Below are 11,670 nucleotides of genomic sequence, written 5' to 3'. Positions count from 1 at the left end.
AAGTTTAAATTCCATTTAAAATGGATAGTCCTCACAGTACCAGTTGGTTGGTCAGAAAGGCTCAAGAAGGGATGACGCTCATCCTATTTACAGCCTAGTGTTCAGCACAGATCAGGACAACTCTGGAAGCACAATCGTGATGACTGACATCTTAGTCAACCCAATGGCCCCAGGTAACACCACTCCAGGCTGATTGTGACTGCTCCTCAGAGTGTACCATTCTTCTAGTGTTTGAGCAAAGACTTAGTAAAAATTGTGACCAACCAGCTGATGAATTCTGAACTGCCATGCAGAATAAATTACACTCAAAGGACCTAAGCACGGAACTGGACTCTTTCTAAACAGATAGATCACTGCAACTCTTACATGGACAGTCAAGATGAAAACACTAAGGCTTCCAATCAACTTCAAGCTTCATTTTCCTTTTGAATCATCTTTGCTTAGTGTTTTAGCATTGTCAACACCCACTGCTGGTCAACCAAGAAGGACCTTCTGCATCCTGTGCGCGGCAACACTGGCCTCATCTTCTGAGTCAGACTCACTCTGGGACGTGGAGCTGTGCGAGGCAGAGCTGCAGGGGGAAGAGCATTCTGGAGAACACAAATAGTGCATCAGGGGGAGGCGGTACTTCCCACAGAAGTCCACAAACTTAATTTGTCTGACACAGCAGTCAAAATAGACTCCGCCACATTTTGGGTTTGGGCAATTGCTGGCTGAACCCAAGTATCTAAGGAGATTCCCAGGAAGATCATAGGGAGTGTAAGAAACACTTCGGATCTTAATGGTCCTTGCAGCTAATTCCAGAAGAGTTGGAGGGTCATATGTTAAATCCCTAACAAAACGGACAACCAATGGATTTCCTCGCAAACTCAACTCTTCCAGATGAATAAGGTTGAGGATCTCACGAGGCAGATATGTCAGTAAGTTATTGTGAAGACTCAGGGAACGAAGGGAATGCAACTGTGAGAGCTGAGGAGGCACACTCTGGATTTTGTTGTCACATAACACCAAGTAATTCAGAGAAGGAAGATTTGCTAATTCTGGTGGGATTTCTTTAATGAAGTTTCCTCCAAGGTATAAGCATTCTAAACTCTGCAAGTTCTCGATCTCGGCAGGGATGCTCTGCAGCTGGTTGCCGCCCAGGCTGAGGGTCTGCAGCGCCCGCAGCTCCAGCAGCGAGGGGGGCACCTCCTGGAAGCAGTTGCCGCTGAGGTTGAGAACCTGGAGGCTGCGGCAGAGCGGCGAGCGGGCCAGGCCCTTGGGCAGCGAGCCTGGGCCGCCGAGCCGGTTGTTCCTGGCCAGCAGCGTGCGCAGGCCGCTCAACATCAGCAACTCGGGCCCCAGCGCCCTGAGCGCGTGGCCGCTCACGTCCAGGAGCTGGAGGTGCGGGAAGCCGCCGCCCAGCGCCCGCGGCAGCGACGTCAGCCGGGTGTAAGGCAGCAGCAGCCGCAGCAGCACCTCCCGCGAGCCGCGCCGCTCCTCCGCGCGCGCCTCCAGCTCCGACTCCAGGGCCTTGGCCGACGCCTTAAGGCGGGACCAGTTGAGTTCGGCATCCCCGATCGCGGCCTCCTCCATCCCGCCCAAAGCCCAGGCCGCCGCCGCCGCCGCGGCCCAGCGGCGCGCCCCGGAACCTCACGCCGAGCGCGGCGTCAGAAGTGGCCTAGAGTGTTTATATTCTTGATTCTGATGAGATCTTGCAGTTCTAACTCCTTCCGTGGTCATTGAAATACAGAAAAGCACTTGAGAGAGACAGGGTAAAATAAGCATTGGGGTGGAGCGCCTCTCGTTATGCCCTCATGGAGAATCCAAACTGAGATAAAAACTGAGCAAAAACAGGCCAGTGGAAATATAGCTACACATGTACCCAACCAACATCGCTGGCCTCCTTCCAAACTACAGGTCCTTGTAATCTATCCATGAATGGCTGGTACTTTCTACCTTAGGGTGTAGGTGGTGTCTCGGTACAGCCTATTGTTATAAACGAGAATCATCAAGACGAATCTTCTGATGGGCAGAAACCTGGCTATAAAAGAGGCAAATCATGAACTGGAAGCGTAAGACTTCCAATGCAAAAAATAAAAACTAAACCTGTTTACATAAAACACAATCAGTCAAGAGACGAGTAGGAGGGACAGACGTAGTAGTGCTTTATCTGTATCTGTCACACAGTTATGTACTTTTAGAGCAGTAGGAAACAGGAATGCGCCACTTGCAGGTTTGCAGGACTGCACTTGAATGCAATGCCCTCCAGTCATCTGAATGGGTGTTATTATGTCCACTCTATGCAGACCTCCCTTTTTCTCCACCTGAGAGGAAATGCCAGCATTTGTAGATCATTGTCCAGCCTTGTCATCCTCATGACACAGGGACAACAATCTGAGATGGAGGAAGGCAAATGCTTGATCAGTGGACATGGGGAAAAGAATCTGATGATTAGTTTTAGTTCACTGAGCAATGTATTTAATCCCTATAAGCTCAAGTTTTTTTCTATATACAATAAAAGTATCTGTAAAATAATGGAAAAAATAAAAGCAACACAAAGTAACATACTGATACTTAATGAGAAAGGTACTTTGTTGACCTCCATTTATACATCGTGAAGGAGGAGTCAATATATTCTAGTATGCTTATTTCTGGACAAGGAAAATGAATTCCAATAAAATAGAGCATATGGTTCAGAAACTATTACTATTAGCCACCTTAAAGTTTTCTTTCTTTTTTTCTTTTTTCTTTTTTTTCTTTTTTTTTTTAACCATTCCTGAGATCTTTCTGAGTATGAGCAAGCTTCATAAGTGGGAAGCTCACAAAGAGAATACTGATATGTTGTCCTGGTTTTTAAAAGAGCAGTTGTTAAGTCAATTCACACACTGTGTCTATACTATATACAAGAAAGTTCCGACAATAGCTACCACACAAGAAGACATGATAGTTAGGGTGCTGATCCAGAGAATACACTAGTTAATAAAGTTAACTTTATAAAGTTTACTTGAGAAAATACAATGCACTATAAATTAAAATATGACACCATTTCAGAAAACCCAGTGTTGAACTGAGGAATTTTCATTGTCATACTGTCATTTGCTAATACTTAGGACATGATTAATTCTTTCCAAGTCTGAAACAAAGAAGAGAGAAGAAAAACAGAAGAAAAAAATCATGCACAATCAAAGATGCCTTATGAAATTTAAATAGCTAAACCAGAGTTGAGTGTTAGCAACAACTGATAGAGAGAAGACATCTCAGTGTGCCTGAGAGAGTCACGTAGACAGCACCATAACCAAACCATCCATTTTCTCAAGGGCACACTTCTCTAGGAACTGCAAAACTGATGGTTGGAGAAAGATCTCATTTCCTGGATGAGGCTCTAATCCTATGTGGTCAGCTCTAAATACTTGCAAATAAGGGCAAAACTAACTGGAGTGTGTGTGTGTGTGTGTGTGTGTGTGTGTGTGTGTGTGTGAGAGAGAGAGAGAGAGAGAGAGAGAGAGAGAGAGAGAATAGAAGTAGTTGTGAAGATGAGATGGGGGCAAGGGAGGAGCTGGAGAAGTGAGAAAAAAGAAGTACACAGAATGTGAAGACACTTTTTTTTCCCTGTATGAGCTCAAATAAAGAAAGAGAAGGAAGCAACAGTTTGGGAGCTGAAGTTGGTATCATTTCTTAATTCACTTTCTAAAACCATCCCTTCCAATCCCCCCAGAACGCTGAAGTTCCAGCTGACAGTATCCCTGAGAACAAGACCTTTACCCTAGAATTCTCATTGCTGTACTTTTTTCTTCTTCCTTTTTGTTCCTCCTCCTCCTCCTCCTCCTCCTCCTCCTCCTCCTCCTCCTCCTCCTTCTTCCTCTTCCTCTTCCTCTTCCTCTTCTTCTTCTTCTTCTTCTTCTTCTTCTTCTTCTTCTTCTTTTTAGTTAGTTTTTTTTTTTTTAAGAATTCACCTTCACATCACTACACAATAAAGGAGAACAGCAATTTGGTGTCCCATGCATAAGCTGTGATTTTTCCTGCTGAGATTATTAAGGTTCAGCTGTGCACAAATGGACACATCTTATCTGAACGTTCATGGAACTGTTCTATAAAGCATTTGCACATGACTAAGTCTGTGAGGGATTAATCCATCACACCTTAATACATAAATCTACATTTCTGAAAATCTTGTTGGTAGGATTACTTCTATTCTGTTCTCCGGGTAACAGTAGTCTTGGTTCTGTCTTCTCTTAAAGGCTGCTCTGAAGTGTGCACAATGCAAAATGATTTATGTATTTTGTGATTTACTCTCTTTGCAGGGAATATAATTTTAACATTGAAGACTATAAAGTCCTAAACATACATTAGGCATGTTAGGTTTAGAGTAACCTGTGTGGTGTTATGTCTAGCGTGTGTAGTACGTAAAGGTCAGATTTAGGGGGGCAAATCAGAAAGAGGCACCACTGATAAAGGGGGTATCACTTCCATCCTTTTGTCTGGACTGCGCTGTGAAATTTGTTTCAGTAATTCTGGTAGCCAGTTTCTGGTACCAAGATCCTCATTAACGAAAGAGACACAAAACATTGAGAGCTAACCAAGTCATAGATCCTAGGGTAAACTTTTAATAAATGTTATAATTCTACACAGGAAATCTTTTTGTTGGTTTGGTTTTTTTTTGAAGCCAAGAAAATGAAATCTAAGTCTGTATTTAATCTTAAACTAAAGATAAAATCTAGAATATATATTGTGAGTTTGAACATCATGAGTGTGTACATATGCATGTATGTGTTTGTGTTTTGTGTGTGTGTCTCTGTAAATGTGCATGTGTTTTGTGTGTGTGTGTCTGTATATGTGTATATGTTTTGGGTGTGTTTGTGCACGTGTGTATGTATTTTGTTGTGTGTGTGTGGTTTCTCTAAAATGAAGCTAATGGCATTAATTTTATAATCTGATTTATAAGCTAACACCACTTTTCTCTGAACCTTAGTCCTTCATATTTGATAGTATCACATAAATTAACTCACAGAAGAACACAATATAATCTTAGTTCTCTCTTAAAAAATGAGGAAAGCTGAGAGATTAATGAATATCTTGCTTAACATCACACTGTTGTAGAGTTTGAATACAAGCAGATTTAGAATTTGAATTATGTACATCCTGGACATACAGCTATACTCATAAACACTGGAGATTTTTCACGCTTAGAATTCCTGACTAAATAGAGTGCATATATTCAATGGTACATGCTCAAAATATACTGATATGCTATGTAATTTAAAATGTTTCAAGAAAGAATAGATGACTGGGAGAATATTGTATGATAACGCTTTTCTTTTCCCAGAGGGAGAATTATAAGCCCATGAGAGATATAGTTTTAAGACATTTTAAATAAATTTTTGGCTGTTCATTTATGTGTATGTGCATGTGCCAGCTTGGGTTTGTTCAGCATGAGTGAGTAGATGCCCAGAGGAACCAGAAGAGGGTAGCAGATACCCTGGAACTGAAACTGCAGGCAGCTTTGAGCCAACAAATCTAGACGGGACCAGATTCAGACACTGAGTCTGTGCCTTTGGAAAAGGAACAAGAGCTTTTAGTTGCTGAACTATTGCTCCAGCCCCAAGAGATACCATTAATTGCTAACTAGAAACCGAATGGATTGATGAAAACACACTATTGTGTTTCATGCAAATTATCTTCATCCATTAGCATATAAGAATACATCCCTTGCTCATTAGTCTTAAACTAGCATTTGTTGATCATTCTATGGACACACAGCACCACATTGCATTGCTTCATTACCTGTATCTCTAAGTCACATTTACCCGACAGTTATACAGCGGACAAAATCACAAATGCCATTCTTCTGTTTAACCCTGCTCTAACAGAAGGACATTTTATTGTCACTCTTAACTGAGGTGATTGGATTATTCGATGCACTGTCTGCACTTTTCAACATTAATAACTTAGGAACATGTCTGAGAGATTTAGCCACTACATGTATGAAACCAAAATGAGTTCTCAAATCACACAGAGATACCTCAGCATTGCACTGGGTTTAAGAGCTATTAAAGGAAATTTAACAGATCAGTTTATAAAATCCTAGAAGACTCTCCTTCAAGAAGTATGTTTACATGTCCAATTTTTGACTTCACATTTTTGTAAGTTTAATCTCTTTTTCTCATGCAAAAGTGACTAGCATGTGATCAGCTACTTTACTTGAGTAAAATATCTTTAAGGTCCTGAAACTTATGAACTCCCAGACCTCAGGAACAAAGTCTGCTTTATAGTGATTTATTTCTTATGAGATATAAAAGCTCAATTCTAATTATGAGGATATAATAAATTACCTATTTTGTTCTAACAGAGAAGATCTCAGTCTATATTCAGACTGCCTCAAAACTCATTATGTAGTCCAGGATAGCCACAAATCTATGACAACCTTCTTGTCTCTGCTTCCTAAATGTTGGTATTACAGTATAGAGTCATCATAATTACTTTGGGATGTGATTTCTTAAATAAAAGAATCACTCAACCTCAGCCCTCTGACCAACTATTGTGATTGTGCTAAAATATTTAGTTAAGAGGTAGGATATGTCCTGGTGTGTGAGTAGAAGTCAATAGATCTGTTGGGTAGACACATGGGAGAGTGGTAAATAGGTATGGACAAGTAGATGTTGAAGGATATACGTAATCAGTAGGCAGATGATGATAATAGGTGCTGATGGATTAATTGATGTGGGAGTGTCATATATCAATCTGTTGATTTCATTGATTAAGCAATAAAGAAACTGCTAGGCCCATTTGATAGGCCCACCCTTAGGTGGGTTGAGTAAACAGAACAGAATGCTGGCAGAAAGAAGCTGAGTCAGGGAGTCGCCATGGTTCTCCCACTCCAGGCAGATGCAGGTTAAGATCATTCCTGGTAAGCCAGCTCGTGGGCTACATACATTATTAAAAATGGGCTAGTCCAGGTGCGAGAGTTAGCCAAGAAAAGGCTAGATATAATGGGCCAAGTGGTGTTTAAAAGAATACAGTTTCCGTGTAATTATTTCGGGTAAAGCTAGCAGTGGGGGCGGCCGGGTGCCGGGGACGCAGCCCGCCGCCCTTGTTTCAACAATTAATACTGGTGAACAGATATGCATAGATAAATACTCCGGCATAGTTCCAGCTAGACAGGCATGAATAGATAGGCGTTGGTGGACAGGTGCTCATGCATAAGTAATTGTAGATAGTTACAGATGACATGGCAGAGGTGTTGCACACTGAAGAATAGATGCTGGTGAACAGGTAATAGTGGATAAGTATTTGCAGATAGTTTCTTGTGAGTGCGTAGGTCCTGATGAGCATGTGCTGGTGGGTATGTACTGCTGAAGAACTGTTGGTAGATAAGTACTCATATGTAGGTGCTGGTCATTACTACAATAAAGGTCTACTCTCTCGCTCTCTCCTTCACTCTTTCTTTCTTTTTTCTCTCTCTCTTCTTCCCTCTACAAAATAAAGATAACGTATATTTTTCCTCTCTGTAGTGCAGTATTTATGTTTAAGTTTAAAAAGCTTAAATATTCACTATTTCTTGAACAAAAGGTAACAGAATGAGACTATTATTCTCATGGAAGAAAGCAAAACAGAAACTAATACCTAATTAAGCGTGGGTTCACCAGAGACTTAGAAACCATTGTATTCAAACAAAGCCTTTAATTGGCTCTTATAATTTAACAGGAATAAAACAGTTTCCTTAAATTAAAAACCTTATACTCAAAGTATACATTGTTCATTTATGTTACTGAAAAACTGTTCAGATCTTATTCTTTTGCAGAGTAAGCAGTACTAGAATAGTCGTTCTCCCACAAAGAGCTTTGAATCAGCTGTGTGATACTAGAAACATGGAACACCCTCGAAGTGCACCTGTCTTCTACCTGGGGACCATTTTCTGAGCAGAGTCTCAAGCGCTGTGATGCAAAGGCTCATATTTATGTAACAACGTTTAAGCACTTCCTCAATAGTTCTGCACTCATCCCCGGAGCTATCAGTTTATCATTTACATATTGAGACAATATAATTAGGCTCGTGATCAATTGGAGCACCAGAACTGAGTCTTTACTAGTGTAATTGCAGTGCTTTGCAATGCTAGAAAGAAAAGAATGTTTGAACTTAGGTGCATTCTTAATCGTTTAGCCTACCGTATAGTTCATTGAATGAGGCAAACATTTATGTACCTGAGGGTACATCAAAAAGGGCATGTGAATCTGTCCTGTGTCAAATCATGCGAAACACCTTGCATTCATCCATGACTGGTTGGTTTCTGTATCTCCTTCATTCACAGATGAAAAAAAGTAGCTCTGAACTGATCCAAAGCAACCTGTTTGTCCCTTAAAGTGCTTTATTTGAGGTGATTACACCAATAGGAAAAATAAGTGAGATATGTGAATTCAGAATTGGGACCTTTTAAGATGTGTTCGCTGACCAAAAAATTAATTAAATAAAAAATAAAACATCTAAAACCAACATTTACACAGGTTTACACAGTTCTATGTAACCTACACATCAAAGAAGAAATTCCAAGAAAATCAAGAAACTATTTGGGACTGCAAGCTGGGACTCCATCTAATGTGAGAGACTTGACTAAAGTGGTGTTTAGAGACAGAGACTTTAAATGTGTCTACTAGAAATGACAAGAGCTCCAAAGTCACCTTTAAAGTCTAAAAATAGCACAAAGAGAAAGGGCAATGCACATCTAGACTATGTATAACAACATAAAGATGAAAGTGGAAATCCACATGGAAGAGATGTGATAATAAAGATGAACTTATAAGGCCATCCTTGAAAGAATGGACAAAATTGATAAACCCCTACCTAGCGAGTCTGAGCAGGCAGATGACCAGGACCAGAAATAAATGAAGGCTACTGCTGTAGATACTCCAGGCCTTAAGATGAAAGGAGAAATGGGGTATAATTAATAACTTCATGGCAACAAACTCACAGTCATTGAAACAATCGAACATTCAAGCTGGCGACAATGAAGCAGAAACTCAGAACAACCCATCTATTAAATGAATTTCATTTGTTCAAAAAAAAAAAGAAAAAAAGTAGCTCTGGAGCTGGAGAGATGGTGCAGTGGTTAAGAGCAAACACTGCTCTTGTAGACGCCTCAACTTGGTTTTTAACACTCACATTAAGCGGCATACAAGCAACTAAAACGCCACTGACAGTAGATCTCACAGCATCTTCTGGACTTGGGGGTCTCTACTCAAACCTACACACACGAACACAAGCACACACACACACACACACACACACACACACACACTTAGAAATTTAAAGATACTTTTAAAAAGGTAATCCTCATAGATATCCTCTACAAATATAATCTTAGTATTCTTATAATATTCTTCAAGGCAATGTTTTATATTTTTCTTACTATTTTTCATACTATTATAATATTAAAAATATAAAATGATTTGCTAAAGAGCAGACATGATCTAAAAATATATATAACATTGTCCTGGGTGCATGAAAGGTCTAAGGGTTTTCTAACAGACAGGGCTTTTTAACAGTCAAGACAGTTTCTAATTAGCATCCTGGTGAATGCTCACTCAGAAGCTGGCTTGCCACACACTTGCTGAATCCCATAGATTCATCCAGGAGAAAGACAAAGAGCCCAATTCAATTTGGAGAGTTTAGAGCTCACATTTTGAGCCTGAGAAAGATTAGCATGATGCTGGCAACTCCTATTTGCAGTCTCTCATGGCATTGGACCACGGGAGCCACATGACAGACAGCACAAGCAGTGGGTCTTACTATCATTGCGAATCAAACTCTAAACTATTGCCAAATAACATCATAGCTTATATGTGTACCCAAAGGCAGAGGGGAAGTTTAATGGGAAAATTTCAGTACTTTCATGTAATATATAAGAAATATTTACATGGCAGCCTTCTGATAATACTACCTACTCGACATTGAGCTTATAATTCATGTTCCTAGAGAAGCTAAATAAGAAGGTGAATCCAAAGACAAACAAACAAAGACAAACAAAGGCATCCTCCTGAATATTAACCTTCATCAGGCGATGAAAGGAGACAAAGACAGAGACCCACATTGGAGCACCGGACAGAAATCTCAAGGTCCAAAACAGGAGCAGAAGGAGAGAGAGCACGAGCAAGGAACTCAGGACTGCGAGGGGTGCACCCACACACTGAGACAATGGGGATGTACTATCGGGAACCCACTAAGGCCAGCTGGCCTGGGTCTGAAAAAGCCTGGGATAAAACCGGACTAGCTGAACATAGCGGACAATGAGGAATACTGAGAACTCAAGAACCATGGCAGTGGTTTTTGATCCTACTGCACGTACTGGCTTTGAGGGAGCCTAGGCAGTTTGGATGCTCACCTTACTAGACCTGGATAGAGGTGGGCGGTCCTTGGACTTCCCACAGGTCAGGGAACCCTGATTGCTCTTCGAGCAGATGAGGGAGGGGGACTTGATCAGGGGAGGGGGGAAATGGGAAGCAGTGGCGGGGAGGAGGCAGAAATCCTTAATAAATAAATAAATTAAAAAAAATTCCAATGGAGGAGTAAGCAGCACTCCATCCAGGCTCAGGATAGAGGACAAGTGAATGTCACCTAGCTGCTCCAAATAGACACTCCCAAGTTATCAAGGCACTGCAACCAAGCCAATGGGATGAAAGAGATTGCCATATATTGGCAAGTGACAACCAAAAGCCAAGAAGATATAAAGTGTTCCAGGGGATGAGTGGAAATAAGTAAATTGATGATTATTCACCAACAAATATGAAAGTGCTCCACCATTTGACCAATTTCCATGGCTACCACAATACAGACTGGTTTAATGCTGCCCCGTTGTCTGCAATCGTCATTTATCCGTTTCTAGATTTGGTAGATTTTTTTTCCTGACTCTGTCTCTAAAGGAGTATTATTGACAACTGGGTCTTGCATTTGTTTTTTGATCACTGAGTCAATAATTTTCAGAATACTGCTGTGTACCCAGGGCATGTTTAGTAAACATTTCATTAATGGAGAGCAGGTGAGCAAACATGAAACCAAGTCACATGCTGGGCTACATAACATGTCTCTCACCTCACAACTCAGTTAAACCTTCTTTGCTACTGAATCACAAGACTGACGAGCAGTCAATATGTACTTATACATAAATGTCCTGAAAAAGCAGATCTCCTTTCTCTGGTAGTTATTAGACAATGGCTCTGTCCGGGGTAATGGTTACAAGGATTGATGACTTGTGAACATTAATGACTAGCATAGTAGCATAGGAGATACAACCTACAATGTTTTATTGATTTCAGGACTAAGTCAATTGGGTTATTTTTCAAAAGTTTTTTTCTTTAATCAAAAATTAGACAAAGCATCCTCTTACCTCTTTTTTATTTTTTATTGATTTTTATTCAGCTCTACATTTTCTCTGCTTCCCTCCCTGCCTCTCCCCTCAACTTCAACTCTCCTCCAAGATCCCCATGCTCCCAGTTTACTCAGGAGATCTTGTCTTTCTACTACCCATGTAGATTAGATCTATGTAAGTCTCTCTTAGGGTCCTCATTGTTGTCTAAGTTCTTTGGGATTGTGATTTGTAGGCTGGTTTTCTTTGCTTTAGGTTTAAAATCCACTTATGAGTGAATATATGTGATAATTGTTTTTCTGGGTCTGGGTTACCTCACTCAAAATGATGTTTTC

At 40.7% G+C, this 11,670-nt stretch overlaps 1 protein-coding gene across 1 annotated transcript; it reads right to left on the bottom strand.

The window, feature by feature from the left end:
* Positions 1–474: 474 nt before the first annotated feature.
* LOC121459905 (leucine-rich repeat-containing protein 58-like) lies at positions 475–1,575 on the bottom strand. Its single transcript, XM_041669995.1, has one exon. The coding sequence runs from the start codon at positions 1,573–1,575 to the stop codon at positions 475–477; it is 1,101 nt and encodes a 366-aa protein (XP_041525929.1).
* Between the last annotated feature and the right edge of the window lie 10,095 nt (positions 1,576–11,670).

This window comes from Microtus oregoni, unplaced genomic scaffold (genome assembly GCF_018167655.1).
Source record: "Microtus oregoni isolate MIOR12 unplaced genomic scaffold, Mior012 000019F_ref0000042, whole genome shotgun sequence".
Lineage (NCBI taxonomy): Eukaryota > Metazoa > Chordata > Mammalia > Rodentia > Cricetidae > Microtus > Microtus oregoni.
The sequence above is the reverse complement of the archived record's forward strand: the minus strand, read 5'-3'. Positions and strand labels throughout refer to the sequence as shown.

Coding starts and splice junctions, on each gene's coding strand:
- LOC121459905 (XM_041669995.1), bottom strand. CDS start 1,575: ATGGAGGAGGCCGCGATCGGGGATGCCGAACTCAACTGGTCCCGCCTT.